The 25,817-nt window shown below is 46.0% G+C and overlaps 1 protein-coding gene across 3 annotated transcripts in view; it reads right to left on the reverse strand.

Annotated features, from left to right (window-relative positions):
* The window catches only part of CD99L2 (CD99 molecule like 2), a 495,976-nt gene that overhangs the window by 91,230 nt on the left and 378,929 nt on the right, over nucleotides 1-25,817 (reverse strand). For all 3 annotated transcript variants that reach the window (XM_085608025.1, XM_085608023.1, XM_085608022.1), the window contains one exon: nucleotides 13,845-13,907. In XM_085608025.1, the coding sequence (XP_085464151.1) occupies nucleotides 13,845-13,907 (63 nt within the window). The remainder of the gene's footprint in view (nucleotides 1-13,844; nucleotides 13,908-25,817) is intronic.

The following is a 25,817-nucleotide window of genomic DNA, read 5'->3' on the forward strand; positions in this document are numbered from 1 at the left end:
CTCCATCCCAGGCCTTAGACCTTCGAGAGTTCACTAGGCACGCGTGGGCGGTTCCAACTGTGAATTAGGAATCTGTCAAGTAGCCATGGGCACGCCAGTGCTGTAACATATATGAATAGGAATTAGGAGTCTGTTGTCAAGTTGCATCTAAGCGCCCGTCGCAGAAACGCGTATGCATTGAAAGCTGTTTATGGCACACTATAGCTCTGCACCCGTGTGCCGGTGCACCTTCACAAGATATGCCTGTGGTTTGTCACATAGTTATGCACCCTGGCACTCATACACTCGTGATCACTGATATATTGTATCACACATAATTTCGGCACCCTTGGGTCTAAACGCTTAGGCTTTAGTATGTCCGTGTCGTGTCACACGGTACCTATGTGCCCCTTTATGTGTTTGTGCAATCAAGCTTTATTTCCCTGGGGTTCATCACGCGTCCCCCCCCCCCCCCCCTTTGTGCTCGTGCATGTGTATTATTAGGTATTGTCACACAGTTCATCAGTGCCCTTGTGCCCGAACACTTATCCAGTGGATGTCCGTGTTTCGTGTCACGGTATCTACGCTTGGGCGCATTCTGGCATTAGTTGCCTAGGTCATATCATACAATACCTGCGCACCCTGTGCTTTTACATTTTTCGCACTAGATTTCTCGTAGTTTGCTGGGATCTGGAGGCTGCCAGTCATTGACCTTGCCGTAGGCTCTAGAGGGGACACGCAGAAAGTGAATATATGCATTGTTAGATTTACGGTAGGAGTGTCATGTGTATTAGAGTTAAGGATAGCCGTGTGACATCATCTGTCTAAGAATGTATCTGGCCTTTCTGTGTAATTGTATATAATGTCAATAAATAATGTTTTTTAATTTTGCAATAAATACGGCCGGGGGTTACACCCCCTAATCCAAAAATTGGTGTGGTCTCAATACTTGCCTTGAGGGAGGGAGACCTGATCCGGACAAGGGCTGTGGGTACCAAAGGTAAAGAGGGGACTTGGGAGGAGTACCAGGCCATAATGAGTACAGCAATTAGCAGCAGCTCGTGGCAGCTTAAAAACACTGCGAGTAATGACATATCCGAGAACTAAGCAAAGACACATGGTCTCAGAAACCCCAGAAGCAACAGACCAACCCTACCAGTCTGCTATGGAGAACACAGCCCAGATAATAGACCATGGTACATAAGGAAACTGACAGACTTGTAAGAACTCCCAATGACCCCAGGGACAAACCTTCAAAGCGAACAGGTAGTAAGCTGCTTAAATGAAAGACACGCCTGGGAGACTCACACACTACTCTAAGGGCCTGGTTACGAGTTTGGCGGACGGGTTACTCCATCACAAATGTGACGGATATCCCGTTCGCCGTATTACAAGTCCCATTATATGTTATATAATGGAACTCGTGATACGGCGGACAGGATATCCGTCACGTTTGAAAGCTGCTTAAATGAAAGACAAGCCTGGGAGACACACGCACTACTCTAAGGGCCTGATGACTAGTTTGGCGGATGGGTTACTCCATCACAAAAGTGACGCATATCCTGTCCACTGTATTACGAGTTCCATTATATATGCGGGATATCCGTCACGTTTGTGATGGAGTAACCCATCCGCCAAACTTGTAATCAGGCCCCAAGTGTCACAACAGTGCAGCAAGGCAAAGTTCAGGGCCTACCCTAAAATGTGAAGTGTCCCTGGACATTATCACAGGGTATACAGAGCAGTAATCTCAATCATCAGAGGGCCACCTTCCCCCACAGAGCAGGCGACACTGCAACATATGCTGAGAGTTATAATAGCATCTAGCTTGTTCTACATTGTATGGCCACAGCGTTCCAGTTCCCATTAATAGAGAATTGTGAAATTAGCCACCACACCAATGAGAACTGAACCTTCATCTGAGGTGGGCAGGGGCAGATTAACATCCAGCTGTTAGCAAGATCATAAGAAACGGCCATCTGCGCAGCAGGGCAATTGCTTTCCAAGACCAAATGAAAGCACAGAATATCTATAGGAGCCATACCTCTCATGTTTCACAGTAAGTGTTCGAAGGGGATACCAGATATCTCCAGCATACTTTCCCAAGTGGTAAGGCTCATCCCAATAAACAAAGAATAAAGAAACCAAATAGAGTTCTGTATCTGACCACAAGTGCATTATCAAAGCAGAACCTCTCCATGGCATATCAGAACCAAAGGGAAAACGTGAACCACCGACAGGTACAGGATAGCATGGAGCATCCAACTCAGAGTCGGACACATTGAAACATGCCTTCGTGGCTAAAGAAGAGGCTACATTCTTGTTAAACTTTAAGGTTTAACATGGTTGTTATGGCTACCACTAATACTGCAATCACAGTGACAAGGAATATAAGGAAGAGCACAGTAAGACAAAAGAGAGTCCCTTTCTTCTGAGTGCATTCCATTTAGGCATACACCAGCCCTAGAGCAAACAAACAGGGCCATCAGGAGTAAAATAATAGGCTCTTGGCTCCAAAGCTAATGGGGAGAGAAGTTGGCCTAACAGCTAGGGCGCTCGACCTCGGACCTGGGGAACTGGGTTCGAGTCTCGGTAATGACACTGAACATCCTGTGATTCTGGGCAAATCACTTAATCTCCCCGTGCCTAACAAAGAATGAATGTGTGTCCTCATGTAACGTAACTGGTGCTATGTAAAGCGCTCTGATACCTGATTCGATTCGGGTCAAGTTCGCGCTATATAAAACTATGAAAGAAAAAAAAAAGCAGTTCGTAACCCATAAGTCCTTACCCAAGAACCCAAGAAAAGGATCCATGTGAAACAGGTCATAAATACCGTGACCAGTTCCAGATATCTGCTTATCATGAAAGTTCATGACTGGGTGCAAAATACACAAAACACAATCTTGTTACTATGTGCCATCGAGAATTAAAGTGGCACTGTGTAGTAATAAACAGTCTGAAACAGAACTCCAGAAACAGTAGTAATTTATTTTGCTAAAGCCCCTTGCACACGGCACACAATTGGCTAGTTAGAAGCTGTCCTCCTAACTGAGTAAATAGACACCAACAAACAAACACAAATAACGGTGGAACACAGATGACAAGTCTCCATGGCGAAAGTAAACATTGCACAGGGCACAATGAACACAATCTCGGTCTATCATGCACTGATAACTCATGTGACATAGAACAAAAGATATCACAGGGCGGGTGTCAGCACAAGAAAAAGACAAACTTCAAATTTACACAACAGAATGAATTTAACATAAATTAATATTCAACCGTAATAAAACATTAAGTATTAAAAACTTTGTACAAACTGGACCACATCATGGCTTCAGGTCGCGGGGCTGCTCCCTCACTCTGCCTGCTTGCGATGCGATCATGTGCCCTGTGATATTGTTCATACCTTACTGGACTGCCCCACCATCCGTCAATTCTGGAAGGGTGTGGGTTACATTCTACGGGAATGTATGGATCTTTCATCGCACTGCCATACCCCCAATTCTCCTCTATGGCCTGACGGACCTCCCCAGCTGACCCGCCATGCCCGCTGCCTACTCGTCACCACCTTACGGCTGCCAAGATCTGTATCCTGCGACTTTGGCGTTCTCTGTAAGTACCGTCGCATTAGGAATGGCTCACGGTGATGTACAAGACTGCGTCCTATGAAAAAGTCATTTACAATGTAATTGACAAAGCAGATTTGTATTCTCACATGGTCCCCCTTTCTGTAGGAGGACCCCCAACTCACCCTGACTCGATTCCTCTTCGCCACCGACCCCCAGTATGTTGTTGCACCCCTCCACGCTTTACTATGCCGGGGCTCCGCCTGACCAGATCTGACCCTCTCCCCCCCCTTTTCCCCTACTTCGTAGCTCTGTCTTCCCCATATCCGTTCCTTTTTCCTGCCTTTCTTCCCTTCTTCTCTTTTCTTCCTTTCCTCTGTAGCTTCTCCCCTTCCCTTCTCATGTATTAGTACTGTTTGGTATCAGTGAACGTACCACAATCAACATTTGTATCTCCTTCTGCGTCCATGTAGGACTTACATGCCACTGTATTTACCTTATGTTTTTCAGGACTTCTTTCATCCCAATAAAAATAATTGCTATAAAAATATTTTTTGAAAATTGCTACACACTGCCAACATAACATCAAAGTAGAACCAAAACCAGCATTTTGGAATGCTGGACATTTATATTGAATTCTGGGCACTTTAAAGTTACATAAATGACACAAAGGGCCCGATAAAGATGTCGGGCAGAAAGCCATCCAACATATATTTGGAGGCTTTCCGCCCGACAGCAATGGTTTCCGTCCCACTGTCGCATTACAATACTGGCCGACGGAGGGAAATCTGCGGGGGTATTACGATCTGCTTCCGATGGGCTCACAGAGTCCATTGGGGCAGCGGGCGGAATGATAATCCCATAATGACGGTGGAGCCAGCCTCGGCTATGCGCCAGGATTATGATTTTGATTTCCACTTGCCCTTTAATGGCGGTCTGTCTGCCATGAAAAGGCATGCAGAAAGTGACGTTGGGGCCCCTAGCAGGGCCCCCTTTTCCCCTGGACCTCTGCTGTGGGGCCTGGGGGCACCTGTGGTGCCACCCTAAATATTCCTGCACCGTGTGGCAGGCACTGCATGGCGCCTGCCACACGGTGCAGGGATGTTTGTAAACATACATTTTTCAATTTTAGCTTGTGCTGAGGCTCTTTTCAACTGAAAATTTGATGTTTCCGACCGTCCATAGGGCGGTCGAATACAAATACAGTGGGTGGAACCGCCAACCTATGGTCGGCGGTTCCATTCTGCAACAGTGTCGGTCGGACGCTCGTCTGACCGATATCGTAATTAGGCCCAAAGTAGTGTAGAAAGTCTTTGATGGTCTCAAATAAAACAGCACTTTGAATTCTCAGTCTCAATTGAATGCAGTTTTAAACTGCCATTTTGACCTGGCAAAATACACCTTTTGCCAGGCTAAAACTTTCCTTTTAGTACATATAAGTTAAACCTAAGGTAAGCCCTAAAGATCCCACAGGGCAGAGTGCAGTTTATTTACAAAGTTGGACATGTCCTGATGGTGAAAATCTCCTAAATTAGTTTTTCACTACTGTAAGGCCTTTCTCTCCCATTGCATACAATTGGGTTAACACATTACATTTAATAAGTGATAGCGTGTAATCGGGAGAAGGTAGGAATGCCATGTATAGACAAATTAATTGGAATTTAAAACCCTCTTTAAAGGTAATGTCGGACTGTAATTCACAATTCTGAAAATGGCACTTTTAGAAAGTTGGCATTTTCTTGTCCTAACCATTTGGTGCCTGCAGCCTGTGTCCTGTGTCACATGACTGGGTGTAGTTGGCAGGAATTTGCGAATTCCTCCCAGACAGAGAGACAAAGGGTACTAGGTGTTGGCAGGATGGGAATGGCAGAACCGTTCCCTGCCCCAATTACATTTCTAAGGGGCTGCTTCCAGCACACTCGCAAAAAACTTAACACCAGCCTATTTTTACCCCAGACCCTTCGGAGCCTGGGCAGGAGAAGGAAGGAAATTCCAGAACCAGATGTGGGGGGGGGGGGGTTGAGAGGAGATACAGAGGTTTCTTTTACTGTAAAGGCTGGCGCAAGGCATAAATATTGGACCCTCCGATCAATTGTTCAGTACACTCCTGGATCTGTGGAAAATTGTGTACGGTCTGCCTTGTACTCAGAGGACTGCTGTATAAAATTGGGTTACTGGGCGAGGGGTGTGAAACCCTATTCTAGCAGCAACCACAATTCTTGTCTGGAGGAAACACAAGCAAACCACAAATTAGCCTGTCCTTAACCTTCTGCTGGGTTGGCAGAAAAGCAGCCAGGCTTAACTTAGAGGCAGTCTTGAAAGGAAGTGGAGATCCCATTATGATATGAGTGACAGAACAGCCTCCAAACAATCATTACTAGACTATAAAAAAATTAATGCATAACGAGAAGACTCGCTATTTCATTACAGCCATATTAGCTTAAAAAAACTCATCCAAAGAACTATTTGCTACATTAAAAATGCTAGACAAACCCTCTGAAATAGCCAATACACCAGTAAGTCAGACTTTCTGCGCCCATAGCCGCAGCTGAGATTAAACAGGCGCTCCAAGCATTAGCCACCTGTAAGGCTCCGGGGCTAGACGGTCTCCCGTTGGAATTCTATCGGACATTTGCAATGCAGCTAGTCCCCCAAATGGCAGCGCAGTTTCAGGCGGCGGTAGATGTAGGCAAGCTGCCACAATCCATGTGCGAATCGGTTATAGTCTCCCAGAGACCCGCATCAAATGGGCTCCTATCAGCCCATCGCCCTCCTACCAGCTGACTACAAACTCTTTGGGAAGATACTAGCAGATAGATACGCCACAGTCTTCCCGAAACTGATTCATCCAGATCAGTATGGGTTTGTTCCGGGTCTGAACACATCCTACAACATCCGGCGTCTGTTTCACGTTCAGGACCAGATCCGAGACCACCTTCGTCGCGTGGCCTGCCTGGTCCTGGACCTGGAAAAGGCCTTTGACACTCTTTTATGGCCTTCCCTCTTTCGAGTCCTATGCCAGATGGGAGTGGGACCCCCCCCCACCCGCTTGCTTACACAAAGCTCATTTATTCTACAACGACCTCTAGAGTGAGGCTTGGACCCCTTATATCGCCGTCATTCCCTGTACTCAGGGGCACACGACAGGGATGTCCGCTCTCTCCTTTGCTCTTCGCCATGGCGATGGAGCTGCTGGCAGTCCATCTTTGCGGGGAGAGCTGGAGCTGGGGTGTCCCCATAGCGGACACCACCTATGCGGTTTCGCTATACCCGGATGACGTGCTTATTTATATCCGAGATGTTGCATCAAATCTCACCCCCATCATTCACCTACTGCAAGAATTTGAAGCAGTGGCAGGCCTCAAAGTGAATTGGTCTAAATCAACGGTGTATCCTCTTGTTGACGCTTTCCTTCCTCATCCGTTACGATTAGGTGGCATCATGGTCTCATGGAGCCCTCAAGCTGTACGGCACTTAGGTGTTCGGTTATACCACACACCGCAAGACCTTTATGAAGGGAACTACCGCAGGGTAATGGCTGGTATGAGGGCTTCCGTCCATTGAAAAGATCTTCTTGCCGTTATTGGCAAAATCGCAGGGGCCAAAATGATATTGGTTTCGCGCCTACTTTACTATTTAACTAACCTTCCGGTGGTCCCTCCGAGAGCCCTCTTCCACGAACTGGATGCCCTCCTAGGCACTCTTATCTGGGGTTCGGGCCGCAGGAGAATTGCCCTTGCCAAGCTCTAGCTGCCCCTGACGCAGGGGGGGTTGGGCGCCCCCTCTTTTGAGGCCTATTTTCTAGCAGCCCAACTTCAGTGGGTTTCGAGATGGACAGCAGGCCATGCGCTGGGCGAAAGTCACAACCGCCGGGCCCACTCCAACCCCAACCATACTGTGCATGCTGCTAACTGGGGCAGAGCCATTACGGGACCAGCCACTCCAACGGACGGTGGCACAAGCCAGTTTGACACGCATACACCGACTAAATCGTGAGGCACCCATGTATTCTCCTGTCCTGCCGCTGGTGGGGTTTCCTAGAGGCCGGGCACATTACACTGTGCGGATGCTTCGCGATTGGACAGCACACGAAGTTACGGAGGTCGGGTGTCTCTATTCGAATGGAGAGCTGCAGACATTCGCGGAACTGGCAGTGGACTTGGAGATTCCTAGGGGACAATTTCTACTGCATCGGCAACTGCTAGAAGACTGCTGTATTATGTGGCACACAATAGATACTGAGACCCCATACACCTGGTGATACACACACTGTTACCGATGGGCCCGGGACACCACCTGGTCACCTGGATATTCAAAGCGGTTCGGGCCCTGAAGATGATCACCCTCACACCCCTTCGGGAAAAATGGGAAGCTGAATTCCAGAGGCCCCTACACGACAGGGAATGGGGCCAGGCATTAGAATTCCCCAAAAAAGTATCCCGTAACTATTGTTTTAAAAGCATACAACTTCACATACTACATCGCGCCTATTTGACACCCGAGAAACCAACAGTATTACCCAGATACGCCCTTTACGTGCCCCAGATGCCCCCATGCCCGCTGCATCATTTCTTCACATGTTCTGGGACTGCCCAGCGCTCCGCAATTATTAGTCCAGCGTCCACTCCACTCTTCTTGCAGTTACGGGACTCACCGACATTTATAAATGAGAGGCCTGCGCACTGGGCATACACAAGTGCCGTAAATCAATGAAGGTGGAGACGCGATTCACGTCTTTGGTGCTGTTAGCTAAACGCGGCATAGCAATGCACTGGAGGGCACCGGGGGGACCCCCGACAGCTGCTTGGCGGGGGCGGTCAACAAGCAGGGGGCCACGGAGGAAGAGGTGCTACGCTCTGAAGAGCTTAAAGGTACCCGCAAACATCCCATGGCATGGGCTAAATTATTACACTCCTTTAAACAGCAGGCGGTGGAGGAGCTGCCATATCAGAGCGCTGGTACCCCCGCAGTACATACGTACACCGTGGCATCCATAACAGCCCCCCCCTGTAACACAGCCACTTAATGGGCTGGAGACAGCAGCCCGGGGCATACGATTCCTATGCCACTCCCGATCTGAGGCCCTGGACCCCCTTACACAGCGCCGCACACTCAGCAGCTCAACATGGAAGCGTTTACCCAGTGGCCCCGACTATAAGATACCATTCTGGACACGGTGTACCCCTGTTCTTCCCCCAGTTTGAAGATTTCTGATCGTTATCTGCAAGTATAGTAACAATTTATCCACAGGGCTGGAGCTGAGAATTCACGTCCAGTTTTCAGTACAGACCATCTCTCATGGACACATGCTTTATTCCCATGTACCTTCTCACATTAGCGGTGCTACTCACTGAACTGACAAATAGGGTACGCACTATGGCATGGCAATAAATGGCCCAATGAGCTGTAACCACCATGATGTTTATTTCTTGCGATATCTGATACATATGTACCGTACTATATAATGAAATGCAAATAAAAACGATTTTTTTAAAAAAAAAGCCAGACTTTCTGTGACTCCCTGGCCACCTTCTTTCAGGACAAAGTCAGATCAATCTACTGTGGTTTCTCTACATCCCTGTCTCAGCGGGCGACTCCACTACAATATGTGTAAGTCACTCCTAGCAAGGAAGAGGAGGTCTCTTTAGCCACTTCAAATCCTATCGAACTTCCAGAACTACTTCATTTTCCATCCTTGAACTCGGATCAGGTTGCCAAATGACTTCTGTCTACCGAATCTGGATCCCCATTAGACCCATGCCCCCCCCAAGATTTTTCATCTTCTACCACAATCAATTGCCTCTCACCTCTCCCCCATGTTTAACCATATGTTTTCCTCAGGCATAATTCCTACCAACTGGAAGTTAGCATCAGTTCTCCCTCTTTTATAAAAAGCTAACTTGGAAGGGGGGGATCCTAATAATTACCGCCCAATCTCAAGACTCCCCCCTGCCTGCCAAAGTGGTCGAGAAGGCCATGAACAAAGCAATATCGGAATACATCGAGAAACATGCTTTCTTGGATCCCGCCCAGTTCGGCTTTAGAAAACACCATAGCACGGAACTAGAATTGATCTTGGCCTCAGAACAGATCAGGCAAACGGTTGATGCGGGGGGGCAACGCAGAACTTGTGCTTCTTGACCTATCTGCCACATTCGACACTGTGAGCCATACAAAACTATTGGAAGCCCTTGAGAAGATAGGCGTAAAAGAAAAAGCGTTCGCCCTGCTTAGATCTTTTCTATCTGACCGAGAACAATTTGTAGCCCTTTCTGAATTTAAATCGCACAATTTCACACTGCCTTGTGGGGTACCCCAGGGCTCATCGTTGAGCCTCACTCTTTTTAACATCTACGTTGCCCCCTGGCGCAGTTGATTAGATCTCTGGGTTTTTCAGCAATTTCTTATGCTGACGATACTCAAATTGTGGTTTTGGTGACAGGCGCGCCTTCTGACACGGCATCACAGTTCCATACCTGCCTCCATCAAGTTGGTGACTGGATGGCCGCCAACTGTCCGAAGTTAGATTCCAACAAAACTGAAGTTTTACTCTTTGGGCGCAACACCACTTTCTGGTCTCCAGCACTTTGGTCATCGGAACTAGGCTCTTTGCCCACCCATACAAATAAAGTAAAAAACCTGGGAGTCACCTTTGACTCCAAGCTTACATTCGATGGTCATATGAACGAGGTTACTTCTGCATCCTTTTACACATTAAAACTACTGAGAAAAATCCTTCCTTTCATCTCTGTCAACCTACGCAAGCTGGTGATCTCTGCTCTGGTCTTGTCCAGAGCCGACTACTGTAATGGTCTTTTAATCAACCTTAGGTCTAAATGCCTGACTAAACTACAGATTGTACAAAATGCCGCTGCACGCACCTTGTTGGGTATTCCCAAGCATAAATCAGCCACTGCTGCCCTAAAAGAACTACACTGGCTACCAGTGAAGAGACGCATTGAGTTTAAGGCTCTTTACATAGCATTTAAAGCAACTCATGATATAGGACCAGCCTTTTTTAAGAAGAATTTTCGGTAGTATGTTCCTACGCGCAGTTACGTTCAGCTCAGTCACACAACTTGGTGATTCCTAGGTTCAAGAAAAGCTCCTGGGGTGGCAGAAGCATTCCGGTCGGTACAACCTAGACTCTGGAATTCTCTTCCCTAGAGGTTAAAAGATGGAACTCACTTACTGGTTTTCAGGAAAGCACTACAGACATGGCTGTTCAACCTATGACCCTGAAATAAGACCTCACTGCAGATCTTTTTTACCTGATGATCTAGCGCCTTGACACTTTCGGGTAACTGTACTGCGCTTTATAAATTTCTTTTTCATTTCATTCATTCCATTCATTTCATCCATTCCATTTCAATGTGTAAAGTATTTATGTAGCACAAAAACAATAATAACGTGAAAAAATAATGCAAAAATCTCAAATAAATTCAGAAAAATCGAGTACAATTTCAATTATTTGACACCAAAATGACACAAATCCAATAAGTAGAACCTGAGATGTGTTAATCAAACTATCTTTATAAAGCGCTGTTAATCACCCGCAAGGGTATCCAGGTGCTGAGAGCCAAGCTGCTCGGTGGAATCAGTTGAACAACCAGGTCTTGAGTTTACCTCTGAATTCCTATAGAGATGTCAGGTTCAACAACTGACCTGCTGCTTGAGGCATGCCTTGTTTATCAGAGGACTGCCCTGCTGCTTGAGGTCTACCCTGCTGCTTGAAGGAGACAAGACCATCACATTGAACCTAGGACTACCAGAGTAACCCAAGGGTTAGTTGGCTTAGCCCCCTTTCTGGCCTACAGATACACCACAGGCTCTAGAGGCCTCCCTGCAACTGCCCAGCTGTCCTACTGAACTACAACTGGACCTGCCTGAGCACTGCTGGCCTCTGCTGGAGTGAGTTCCTGGTCCCAAAAGGTTCCACCCCATGTCCTAGATCCTTGGCTGGCATCAAAGGAGCTCCTCCTGCAAAGAATAGGAGAAAATCTTAGGTTTTGGTCTATTTGCGACCACGAATGGGCCTATTCACACCAAGATCTTGCCACCCGCGAAGACCACTAATGCAAATCTCCAGTGGACCCGAGTATTTGCGCTTTAATGACCATCAGACACAAGTGGCAATGCACGATCTGCAATTTGTACCACAGAATCAACAGCCTGCAGTGCCTGCCAATGCAAAGCTCCAGCACTAACTGTGTGCTACCCCTAACAGGATCTTTGCGATACAGCGATGACCGTCCACGACGCTGGCCTCCTCTGCGTGGTACAGCGACGAAGTTCTGCGATGTTCCCCCCTACCCTTCGCAGTCTCCTCCACCACAAACTGGACTCTTTGTGGCAAACTTTGAGAAGGTAACTTCTTTAGCAGGACTAACCGAACCCCTGGATCAGGCTCACGCTCCATCGCAGTCGACCTGAATTTGTGACTTTCTCCCGGTCCAGCATGACCAGATGACAGCAAATGGTGCTTTTAGTTTTTAGGCGCTATACTGGACTTTCATATTTCACTATACTAATTCAACACTAATGCTTTATGGGTTCAGGAGTAGCGTGCTACTCGCCAAAAAAGCGATTGAACACCCCATCAGGGTTAACAAGCCCTATATAAATGCAAACCTTTTCCCTCTATCTCTCCGCTATCCTTCTCAATCCAAATAACTGAATAATATCCAACACTCAAATTACTTTCATATTTCACTATACTAATTCACCAATAATCCTTTATGGGTTCCGGAATAGTGTGCTACTCGCCGAAAAAGCGCTTCGACACCTCGTATGGGGTAGTAAGCGCTATATAAATGCAATTACAATTACTTATCCTAATCATTGAAACTGCATATCTCCATTTCTACTGATTGGATTGTTGTTGTTTTGGTGTTAAACTATCTATTCAATTCGATTCTTTATTTCTAAATTGGTGTGGGATTTTCCTTGTGTTGTGTTTTGTTTTCACTTTATTACTGGTTGTGTGCTGCATAAACACTTTACACATTCCATCAAGTTAAGCATGACTACTTTCTGTCAAGCGACCAGAGGGTTAAGAGCAGGTTAATTTAGTGTCTTGTGTGATTCACCCTGAGAAGGATTGTGGTTGTTGTTTGAGAAAGGTTTTCACCACCCTACATCAATAACCCAATTTCCCACACTGCTCATATGTAAATAACACATTGGCTAAATCCTCTCCTGAGCAGATTCTAAATTCTTCCTTTTAAATTGGCTCCACCTGCAGCCTGCTTCACTTCCAAATCAATGAGACTTATACTAAATCATCAGCCTCTACCTTGGTCTTATAAAAATAGGTCCCGTATACTACTGCACAGTATCAGAAACCAAAGTAAATCCACACCTACTCTGAAACAACTACAATAGCTTTTCTTCTAGGGCAAAAGTCAAAACCTTTGGTGCAACAAGAGGAGTGTGTGTCTACTTGCCCATGTTATCAGCTAGAGACAGGGGGGAGGAAGCTAGATTTCAGTTTACCAGAGAATATACTGCTCTACAAGCATGGATTGGAATGAACATTTAAAAAAAGCACATAGAGGGTTGTGTTTCGCAAACCTATTTCACATTATGAAATATTCCGACATCATAAAGGTACACACTAAAGCATACAAAAAAGTGATGAATGAAATGCTTGATTTAATCTTAGCCACTGGTAATTACTCTGGCCCCATCCCAGTCCATCTATATTTGCATACCAAGCCACCTCGGTCTGGACCCAGTTATGTGCAAGTCAGTCTTGACCCTGCTCCAATGGGAACAGACCAGCCCGAAATACATGTTGTCACATATTACTGATAGAATGATAATTCACGTCAGACTTGGAGTAAACAGTGGCTTTATCAAAACCATCTACATCTAGGTGCCACCGCATTCAGCAAACCTGTACAGCTGTGTTGCATGAATGCAAAGTTAACCTTAAGCGTCAACTGAAAACCACCAGCAGATGTATTCGCCATGGATTAGAAGCCTCTGTCCTTTCTACACACCGAGGATTAAATGGAATCTGCTTGCATCATTAATGAAAAAACAACGAAGCACCTAAATACACCTTCATGCTATTAATGCTTGTGTCTTTGTCAATAACTTTCGCAACATTCAGTCAAAGCTGAACCCTTCCTCATACGAAGAGTATGTTGAACCCAAGTCTAAATTATTCAGTACCTCACTTTATGCATCATCTACTAGTGCATAATTATTGTACCACCCTTTAAAGGACCCATCATTTAACTCTATCTGGATCTACCACTGGCTTCGACCGGACAATGCCTTCCTTACCTTTGTTCTTATCTGGGTGGTAGCCGTCATCAAGAATGTCATCAAGATCCTTGTCTGACCATTCTGCAAAGAAATAAGCAATTTTAGTACAAATTCAGTTATCAGGCATCTTCATGTTTTGTTTTTAGGTAATTCTGTATTTTATTTTAATTGCTTAGAAATGAACACAAGAGGGTTGATGAGCTGCAATGGGCTCTTGCTCGAGACCTTTCACGATACAACACAGCCACTGAGCTTCAAAACAGAAGGGTACAAGTAGCCTTTTTCCCTTACCTACAAAAATCTTTGAAACTGTTGAAAGCAAGCCTTTAAAATGTTTCAAGCATTGCATACTCGCATGGAGTGAAATATAAATGTGCCTCGAATTAGAGCAAGTTAAAATAAACTAGACACCATGAAAGGTAAAAAAACACAATGCAGACATTAATAACGTAGTCTAAAGTTCTAATGTTTCTGCAAGTATGGTTCTCTGTCAGTGCATCAACTAATGAAGTAGTGTTCACCAAAAAATCCAAGATTTTCCATTACTTTAAAATTAAATGACCCCAACATATAGTGCTAAACAATTATGATCCAATTGTCACCTGTTACAGACGAAACAACCCCACTCCAATCACAGATCACATACAGGTCTACAGCTAGCCACCGTTTCAGGAGATGATGCTTCTTTCTCAGAAAAGAAACTGACCATTGCCCTATGAACTCATTTCAAGCATACACAAATCCACTGAAAGCAAGCGAAAAAGTTACATTCACGCTTTATGCACATTTTTTCTGATAATTTTCAAGGCAATGCTAATAAAAAGCAGCGTGGTTGAGTAATATTTCAAAGGTGATGTGAGCTGTGTGTGAGGCTTTCATCAGCTGTGGAAGGTGTGAAAGAGGATGTTATTAAATGTTCCATTCGAAGTAACATTTTAAAAGTCACTAATAAGAAGGAAAATGAAAGAATGTATTGACATGCCATGATCACTTCTTGTATTTATTTATTTGTTAAACTTTATTTATTGCATTTTTTAAACTTCGTACACAATATCACAGCAAATATCCCATTGCAGCAGATATACAAGACTGAAAGTTCGCATGAACAAGAACAAAAGACCAGCACGGCGAGACAAACCCTATTCGCTGTTGGACGTGTTGTAACTTCTTGCATCGGCATGACACGTGCTTAGCCCCTTCTGTGCCACGCCCTTTCCCCCTCCTGTGCCGGGCGTTTTATTAGTGGGTGGGGTTCATGACGAGATAGTCTCGTCATGGGCACAGCGCGACCGTGCTCCATGACGAGACTATCTCGTCATGGGCACTGAAGAGGTTAATTGTCCACGGGTGCACGGTCCCTCATGCCGTTTAGTGAAGATCGTAGAAGAACAGATTATTCCAGGCTTTCCAAATAACACTTATTACCTTACAATTAGTTACAATTGTGACAATAAATAAACCTCCCCAAAAGCAACCACCTCATATGTCTACACCTTCTGGCTCACCAGCTTCTTTCCCAATCAAATATTGCTTGTATAATCACCAAACGCCCTTAGGGTGACACTGCGGGGGGAGGAGCCCATTGTATGCGTCGGATTGTGTATTACAGTATAACATTTCTGCATTCCAGTCTTAAATGAGTGGTGTGCGTCCTTTGGCCCAGTGCATTGCCACCCTACGCTTGGCCAGTAACAGTCCCATTGCACCAGCTTTCCACAGTTAGCTTATGCCATGATCACTTCTATTTAATTAGCACATCAGTGCACATTATGCTACTATCCATTCAATAAGCGTTCTTACCAATTTTAAAGGAGAAAATTTCACTTGATCCATTTTCCCTGAAAATGTATTTGGACCTCAAAGGCTGGTCCATCACAAGCAAAGTCAGAATCGGTGGCATGTCAGGCAGTCATCTTTGTGAAAGGCTCAATGTGGCCCTATCAGCCTACTGTAAAACAGAGATTTCCACACAGGCTATGTAATTTAGTGTACATTCCACAAGTATTTAAATATGAAGTGTTGGACCGGTCTCTCTCTGCAGGGTCACCCCTAAACCTTTTGCCTTTTACTCTCCACTTTTTGCTGAATTTGTTTTTGTAAGCATTAGGACTCTGTGCGCTTTACTGCTGCTAACCAGTGCTAACTAAAGTGCTTGTGCTCACTTCCCTAAACATGGCATGATTGGCATATACCTAATTGGCATATTTAATTTACATATATGTCCCTTGTAGATTGGTATACCATATACCCTGGGCCAGTAAATTAAATGCTACCAGTGGGCCTGCAGCACTTATTGTCCCATCCATTGAAGTAGCACTCTAAAACATGTCCAATGACTGCCATGTCGACTTGGCATTTAGACCCCATTCCCAAGCCTTAGCGGTGACTTTTATATAATAAAAGGAGAGTTTAAGGTTGTCCCTAGGTAGCCTAGAGGTCAGGGTGCTGTGTAATTAAAAGGTTGGACATGAACTTTAAAGATTTACATGTCCTGGTTGTGAAAAACCCGTAAATCCGTTTTTCACTGCTGTGAGGCCTACCCCTCCCTTAGGATAACATTGGGGATTCCTTATTACCTTTAATAAGCTGCAGTGGGCCAGGACGGAGGCCGAGCTGAGCACAGCCTCACTTACACCTGAATAGCCTGTGCTCTGCCTTCACAAAAAGGGCCTAAAGACCCTCTATTGTCACTTCAGCCAGCTTGGAGCCAGGGTAAGTGAGTCAGGAAATTCCATGCACTTCTAAGAACTTTTCCCGAAGCTTCTACCACCTTCCAGAAGACGGGCATCAGGATATAAAAATAAAAATAGGACCTCTTCAGACCAACTCACCAGTTGAGTACTTGACCTGCAGAAGGACTCTCAGAGGACTGTCTGCTACTGTGTCCTATTGTGCACTCTGCCAGACTGCTATTGTACCTAGAAGGATGGCTTTGCTACCTGGAGCCTGCTTGGAACCCTCACAAGCCACCCCTGCTGTGAAACCCTGCATCCTCACTTGCACCCATGACTCCCAGAGTTGACTCCAAGGGTTAGTTTGCAGGCCTCCTGTTCAGAGCCACAGGGACATAAAAGGCTCCCACCATCTTGAACCCACACCTGGACCCAGCCTGAGTGAGTCTTGAACCCCCAAGAGGTGTCCCACCAGTCCTGGACCCCTGGTTGTGGTTCCAAAGGTGCCCAGCAGGCCAATCTCCAAAACCACATTTGGCCTAAAAAGTGCTCTGAGTACCAGGAGGAGACTGAGACCAACCTGCTCAACTATCCACCTGAGGTGCATCACCGACCAGATTGACTTTGCGGCTTCTTTTGCTACGTTCTTCAATGCAGCAGAAAATCTGTTTCAGAGGTCCTTCGCCAAAGGGTATCCGACCTCGGGGAACTGTCTTCAACTCCAGCCCTCTGCTTCTTCACACTAGAGTTTTTCGACTTCCATTTTGGCGAACAACTCCTAACATGGAAATCTTCACTACAGCTTCAACCCAATGCCATCCAAGGATGACGCTCTCTTCTCTGACACCTCCTGCAGCCATGCCCCGCTCAACTTTATCTTCTCAGATATTTTTCTTCAAGAATTTTTCTAAGTCCGAAGGTAAGCGCCGACTGAGCCAAATACACTTCTATTCGAACAGCACTCCATCACAGTCAGCCTTAACTCTCGTCTTTAATCCGGTCTCGCACGCCTAGATGTCTGCGGTTGGCGCTGTGATCTTTTAGGCACTAGATTTCACTTAAAACTCTAGAAACTCCTAACTCTGGTTCTACTGATTTGATTTATTGTCATTTGGTCTTAAATAATTTAATAAAATATACTCCATTTTTCAAATTTTTGGGGGGATTTATCTTGTGTTGTGTTTTCACTTTAATACTGTTTATGTGTTGCATAAATACTTTACACGTTGCCTCGAAGTTAAGCCTGACTGCTTTTTTGTGTCAGGATAACCAGGGTTAACCACAGGTTCATTTTATGACTTTTTGTGATTCACCCTGCAAGAGATTGCGGCTGCTACTTGACTAGGGCTCACACCCCTGTCAACCAATAACCCAATTTCTCACATGAAGTAACTAATGAATGCCTCCCAAAGTACTTTTAACCAGTTATCTAGTTTGAACAGATTTCAGCACGGTAGCAGGTAGACACTTACGGGGATGTTTGTGGTGCACTCCTCAGGCCTGCTGCTAGCGAGGCTACAGACCGCCAGCAGCTCAGTTTTGGAAGGACCAACAAAAGGGACACCCTGAGGGACTTTGTGTCATAGACCTCCTGCTGCATCAACTAATATTTGGCGCCTGGCTTTTAATCCAGCAAGGAGCAGCCCCAGTACATCAATAGGAAGCCAAATGAGTGCACTGTGGTCGCTCCAGAGACCTGCCCAGACATTGTAACTGTTTTAAACCTGTTGAATTTGTTTTTTGCTTTTGGTTCTCTAGTTGGCGACAATGAAATTCTCACTATCTCTGCCCTCCACACTGGCCATATTTAGCTTTAGAAGGGCAGATTGTTAGTCTGCAGGGTAGAATAAGGGGAATCAACAAGTTATATAAAGAAAGCTAAACAAAAAGTTCACCTCACTGATGCTCATATTTGTGGAGAAAGAAGGTTTTCGCATTTAAATAGAATAGTATCGAGTCATGTAAGCAAACTATTGTTGCTTAGCCTACCTCAACTAATCACAGGTCAAAAGAGCTTTAATATTTTTCTTGTGCTATAGGCATCACTCAAGGAAGGGACAGCTCCTCTATGGTTGCTGAGGTGCATAAGTGATTCAAAATTTTGAAAAAAAAGACAAGCTCTGCCATTCAAAGACCACATTTACCTAGGCGTAGGTCTTAAGTGACGTACTGTAAAAATTGTCAGAGATTGGACCAACTAGGATAAATAGTGGTCCAGGAGTTTACGGAGCCGATCAGGAAACTGTATCTAACTGGAGTATCACAACTTGTTAACAACATTAAAGAATCTGGCAATTCCATTCTTAATAACGTTATCCACTGGTTTCATCATAAACAAGGTTACCTGTCTTGACTAGTGACGTTGTTGTCCAATGAAATCCAAGGTACAACATGAAGCCTTGCACAAAATAATTAAGGTAATCTCAAAAGAAATATTAGTTGAAGTGTTGCTCCCAACAGATAAAAACATCACAAGTCAGAGTACTCCACATTCAAAGGCAACATTCAATAGTGAATATGGTCTTTTTTGTGTGATTCTAGATCAGAGGAGGGACCATGGACCCAGTGACTGGGTAAGAACTTGGCAGTTATCAGCCCACTGCTCTGAAGGTTGGGAGCGAAGAGAAAAGTGAACATAACAGCTTCTGTTCCTGAAGGACTATCAACCCAAGCACGGACTGTCATGGCTGGGCTAAAGTCCTCATTAGTTTTTAACTTTGCATCACTTAACAGATCACAGCAACTATTACTGTTTGCATAAATAGGTATGCACTATTCGGGTGCTTCTTTTGTTCTGTGAAAGATGCCCTACAGAGGGTCCACTTCAGCCACCCCTGCCGAAGGCAATGGTACGGGCTGACCTGCTCTCCCTCGATCTTTGTCCAGAAAATGGTGTTAATTCCAATTTCCCATCGACAGTCTAATATTATGGAAAACAAGAGCAGTTTAAGTATTTTTTAACAACATAGCAGGGTTTAAAGAACTTCCAACTGACAATGTTTGGTGGAACTTCATTCTGTCCATGACATATGCTGTTTCCAGGAACTCTGTTCTATGCATAGCACTGAAAAAGGAGGATTTTCCACGTATCTCTTCCAGCCAAAACCAGCTTTAAAGAGCGTTAATTAGGTGGATTATTAATTTGGGTTACTGTTGAGCTAATCTGTTCTCGAAAGTTAAGGGATACTGACAATTGGGACATTTTGAACCTGCTACGACATTTTGAGGAGAATGGCATGGGGCTAGACTTAGTGAATGCACACTTAGTGATGTGGAGATTAAAGGAGACTTAGATATTGCAGAAGCTGTTCTTGGCTATGAAGTTAGCAGAACTAAATGTGGTCATCCTAGTGTGAGACTTCAGTGCATCTACTGTGGTTGACCTGAAGTACAAGGTAGGGGTCACATTTTTGGATGAGGTTCTGGGAATTCCTCAAGTTGTGTTCCCCAAGGTAAAATCCACAAAAGCGGGACACCACTTGTATAACATTTTGCAAAATCATGACGTCCGATATTAAATGGCTGCTCTGAGGCCAATATTCCAATGGAACCTACATTCCTCTAAGGCAGTACAAGAGCCTAATTGACTTTATTTTTACCACTGTCAATCTCTGACCAAAGGTCAGTGCCTTATGCAGCTGACAAAAGTGGATCATTATCCAGTGGTGCACATCCTTGTCCTCCAACTGCGATAGCGGACTGCCACAGGATAACAATTTAGGACTGACTTCCAACTGCAGATGTACACACTGAGCTTCACTTTTCCTAGACATTCTCTTGCTTAAACTTTTTGCCAATTTGCCTAATTTATATGAAGCCCTGTCTTGTGAGGCTAGAGCAGTTCTATTCTGAAGTCTTTTTGTAATGTGACGACGACTACAAGCAAATTGTTAAACAACCTCTCCAGCAAATCTATGCCAAATCAATCAGCATCGGAGTGGTTCGACAAGGTATATAGTATGGCAAAAAGAGAACTGTGTTCCTCTGAGAATGGACAACCTCTGCATAGACAAGAATGATGAATGGTGTACAAAATCATTGTTTGATAAACTAAAAAAAGAGGGTGTGATGGAGCATCCACCTTAACGTCAAGGTTATGTCTGCTTCTGTACAACATTTTACTGTCCTATAGGACAACAGGGGACATGACCAACGTAAACCTGGTAAGCACGTTTAGGCTGCAAATGGATGTTGCAAATACCCCTTGACCTGCAATAAGGCCAGTAGTTCTTTCAGAGATACAACTCTCAAAAAGAATATAAAGCACATTGCCACGACTTCCTGCTAGTTGGCATTTACCCATCTGATTTGAGAAGCTGTATTGCTTTTTTAGCAAACAACGTTCATGCAGTTATACGGTATGAGCACATTCATGATGGCAATTGCTTTGGCAATCTGATGAGCTGCTTATTTCTTTTTAATTGCGAACACAGCCTTAAAAAAGAAAAAGAAAATAACATGCACAGAAATAAAAAGAAAAACATGCCACCACCTAAATGTGGCGGCCATATGCTTACAACAAAATTGTTACCTTTAAAAAAATAAAAATTAACCACAATATTAATAAAACAGGGTGGGTTCTTCTGTGCAGTCATCCATCTTCTTATATGGTGCTGTTCTCAAAATACCCGATAGGGTGATAGTGAATAAAATACTATTATGCATGGAGGAGTGTGAGGCGCCGTCTGCTGCACAAGCTAATATTCATAAAGGTGAGAGCACCCTAGCCCAATATCTTCGGGCACAGAGAATTGTGAATAAATACATTTTTTGAAGGAGATACACTGGTTTCAGTCTTCTTTATTGACCTTAAAGCGGCAATTGATGCAGCCATTAATCGATTTGGGAGCCGTCAGTTAATTTGATGATGGACATAACTTTAGTAAGTTTCCTAATATTAATGCAACACAACAATAGTTTGTTTTGTTTTGGTAGAAAAGAAAAACTATGTGACTTACTCCTGTGCCTCAAGGAAGAGTGTTGGTACCCAGCCTCTTATTAATTATGTTAAAGATTCTTTTTGTGGATGTGGATGCCGACGTCAATAAAATAAACGGTTGCCCAGTTTTAGTGTTGCTATTTGAGGACTCTGCTGAGTTGCTAGCACTATATACAAAATCAGCTAAAACTTCAAGAAGGAGTAGTTTCTTTTCTGTAACTCCAGTTCTGTAGTAGGGGTATCTCTGTTATAGTCATAATCTAGTGAATAGTCCCGCCCATGTGCGCGGACCCCGGAGCAATAAAAAATAATCTCTAAAAGGTGACAAATCATGCAGACCTGCATACACCTTTAAGAGAGAATTTAATTTAAAGACAGATAATGCAGCCTATACCCACAGGCTACACTGTCCAGTACTTCAACTAGAATTCCACCAAAATCCACAAACAGCACTGCCTGTCCAGTTTTTCTCCCCATAGGAAAAAACCCTGCCTCTACCAGCAAAAGCCACTGGAATGATAGAGAAGAAGGAGTGGACAGACAAGCCCCATAGGCTGCCATTATGTGGCTTGGAACAGGATACTGTGCCTTTAAGAAAACTTTCCAGTTTTCCAGAACTTTCCCCAGTATCCCAGAATGCCCAGCAGGTCCCATTTACTTTCAGTTCTTTTTGAAGGCGTAGCACGCCAGACCTGTAGCATTCTCCATATGAATAAGTATCTCTCCACCGGGGAGGAGGGCGGGCGCTTATGACTATAACAGAGATACCCCTACTACAGAACTGGAGTTACAGAAAAGAAACTACTCCTTCTGTAGTAGGGGATCTCTGTGTATAGTCATAATCTAGTGAATAGAATGGCAAGCCCATCCCCACACAACAAAAGCGGTGGAGAACACATAAGACACAACCACTACTGTGCGAACAAATTTCGCAGCGAAGCCTGCCCAACCTGAGCATCTGCCCTGGCATCCGAGTCCAGACAGTAATGCGCAGCAAAGGTATGGACCGACTTCCAAGTGGCCGCCTTACAGATTTCCGCAATCGGAACATTACGCAGCAAAGCCGTCGTGGCAGCTTTGCCCCTGGTGGAATGAGCCTTAGGTTTACCCCCTAAGGTCTTATTAGCCTTTTGATAACACAACTGTATGCAGGACACAATCCACCGAGAGATGGACTGCTTAGAGGTCGCAAGACCAGTCCTGACTGAGCCATAATTAATAAACAATTGGTCAGACCTACGAATATCCTTGGTCTTATCCAGATAAAATTTCAACACCCTACGGACATCCAGGGAATGGAGAGCCCTTTCCGCTGGCGAAGAGGGGTTCTGAAAGAACGTAGGTAAAGTTATGGTCTGATTGACATGAAAGTCAGAGATAACCTTAGGAAGGAACTTAGGGTGAGTACGCATCACAACCTTAGCAGAATGAAACACAGTATAAGGTTCTTGACAACATAATGCCTGAAGTTCACTCACCCTGCGGGCCGATGTAATGGCCACTAGGAACGCCGCCTTCCAGGATAGGTGCTGCAATGAAGCCTTGTGAATAGGTTCAAAAGGCTCTCTCATCAGTCTGGACAGCACCACATTCAAGTCCCAAGAAGGCGAGGGAAGTCTGACAGGAGGGAACACCTTCTTCAAGCCTTCCAAAAAATCCTTGACCACAGGAATCTGAAAGAAGGACGTCTGTGAAGGGCACTTCCTGTAAGCAGTCAAAGCAGCCAGATGAACCTTAATGGAATGGAAATTAAGGCCAGACTGCGCCAGATGCAAAAGGTATGGAAGGATGACATCTTCCTTACATGTTGTCGGATCAAAGTTCTTGGACTTACACCAGATACAGAACCTCTTCCACTTGTAAGCATAGGATGTCCTAGTGGAAGGTCGCTTAGACTCCTTCAGAATGTCCATACAATCGTCTGGTAGATTCAGATGACCGTATTGCACTATTTCAGGAGCCATGCCGCCAAACTCAAAGACGAGAGGTTGGGGTGCACCATCCGCCCCCCGAACTTCGTGAGAAGGTCCGGCCTGCACGGCAACCGCATGTGAGGAAGGAGAGACCGGTGAAGAAGGTCCGTGAACCACCACTGCCTGGGCCACTCCGGGGCGATCAGGATCATCCGCGCCCTGGACTGGGACAGCTTGATGAGCACCGCCGGAATCAGGGGAATGGGTGGAAAAGCGTACAGAAAGCTGTTCGACCAATCGATCCATAGCGCATTCCCCAGCGTCCCCCGCTGGTAGTACCTGGATGCGAAGTCTCGGCATTTGCTGTTTTCGGCGGTGGCGAACAGATCTACGTCTGGAGTCCCCCACCTTGCGAAGACTTCTCCTAGTACTTCGTCGTTTATGACCCATTCGTGGTTTTCCTGAATCAGCCTGCTCAAGGCGTCTGCCTGAGCATTCTGCACCCCTGGCAGATGTGTGGCCGTGATCGTCAATCCTCGGGCCAGCAGCCAGCGCCAGATCGCCTGCGCCTCCTGCGACAGAGTGCGCGATCTCGACCCCCCCTGCTTGTTGAGGTAATACATCGTGGTTGTATTGTCCGTCTGTATCAGCAGCGAGTTGGTCTGGAAGGACGGAAGGAAAGCCTTCAGTGCCAGGAAGACAGCTCTGAGTTCCAGGAAATTGATGTGGTACGTCGATTCCAAAGGAGACCACTTCCCCTGAATCTGCAGGTCCCCGGAATGCGCACCCCAGCCCTGGAGAGAAGCATCCGTCACCACATTCGTCGTGGGAATGTCCTTGTGGAAGGGAACCCCCTTGAGGAGGTTTTCCGCCGAACACCACCACTTCAGAGACTGACGAGCATGTAGAGACAGTCTGATCTTGTCGTCCCAAGAGCCTGTCTTCTGATCCCACTGATCCTCCAAGCACTCCTGCAGTGGTCGCATCTGTAGACGTGCGTGCGGAGTGAGGAAGATACAGGAGGCCATCGATCCCAGCAGAGACGACACCTTCCTCACAGTCGTCGATGGAGCAGTCCTGAGGTCCTGAGCCTTCCGAAGGAGTGATAACCGTCTCTCCTCCGAAGGAGACACGCTTGCTGACCGCGTATCTATGGAGGCCCCCAGGTACTGTATGCACTGTACCGGAGATGGGACCGATTTGGACATGTTGACGTGTAACCCCAGCTTGTTCAAGAGCTCGCACGTCCAACGGAAGTGTTCTTGCGCTTCCTCGAAGGATGACGCCTTGATCAGCCAATCGTCCAGATACGGGTAGACAAACACCTTGTTCCTCCGCAGGTGTGCCGCCACCACCGCCATGCACTTCGAAAAAGTCCTGGGAGCAGACTTTAGCCCGAATGGCAGTACTGTGTATTGATAGTGATTGGCGCCGACTTGGAATCGCAGGAACTTCCTGTGCTTCTGTGCTATGGGCACATGGAAGTACGCATCCTGTAGATCTATGGCACAGAGCCAGTCTCCCCGTTGCAGCTGAGGGTAAATCTGGTGCAACGATAGCATGCGAAACTTTTCTCTGCGAATCCACTTGTTTGCTTGTCGCAAATCCAGAATGGGCCTGAACTCGTTCTTGTCCTTCTTGCGAACGAGGAAGAACCGAGAGTACAGACCTCTTCCCCTTTGAGGCAAAGGTACTTCTTCTACCGCCTTTTTTCTCAACAAGATGTCTGCCTCCGCCTGGAGCTCCCTCAGCTGGAAGCGAGAGCTGACCGGCGGAATCGCTGGAGGCGGGCTGATGAACCGAAGACTGTATCCATTGCAAACAATATTCAGCACCCACTTGTCCTGAGTAATTTTTCTCCACTCTGCCGGAAAAAATCGAATGCTTCCCCCCACTGGAGTGGGTAACGGTTGAGGGGGAAGTAACAGCTCAGGGCCGAGACCCGGCCGGGCCCTTGTTTGTGGTAGTAGCCTGCTGGCCACCTCTGCCCCTCTGGCGCTTCTGGAAGGGCTTGCGGAACTGCTGCTGTTGTGGCTGCTGCTGTCCCGAGCCCTGCCCACGCCCTCGGCCTGACGACCCGAACCTCCTCTGGAACGGTCGTTTCTTTTTCTCGGCCTTCTCTAACCCGACGGCCGTCAGGGTTTCCGCTTCAGCCTTCATGCGGGCCATTTCATCGTCCGCATGCTTCCCGAACAGGGTCTCCCCCGAGAAGGGCAAGTTGGCCACTCTCTGCTGCGCCTCCGGCTTGAGGGACGTCAGGCGCAACCAGGAATGCCGCCGCTGGTGGACGCCATGACAGTAGGCGTGGGCGGCCAATAGCGATATATCCGCTGCTGCGCTGATCGTTTGGTTAGAAACCAGCATGCCTTCGCGCACCGTCTCCAAGAAGTCCTCCTTCTTGTCTCGTGGCAGGAGGTCCGCATATTGCTGCAGGGATTCCCACAGGGCCCAGTCGTAACGGCCCAAC

This window comes from Triturus cristatus, chromosome 5_2, assembly GCF_964204655.1.
Source record: "Triturus cristatus chromosome 5_2, aTriCri1.1, whole genome shotgun sequence".
In the NCBI taxonomy this organism is placed as follows: domain Eukaryota; kingdom Metazoa; phylum Chordata; class Amphibia; order Caudata; family Salamandridae; genus Triturus; species Triturus cristatus.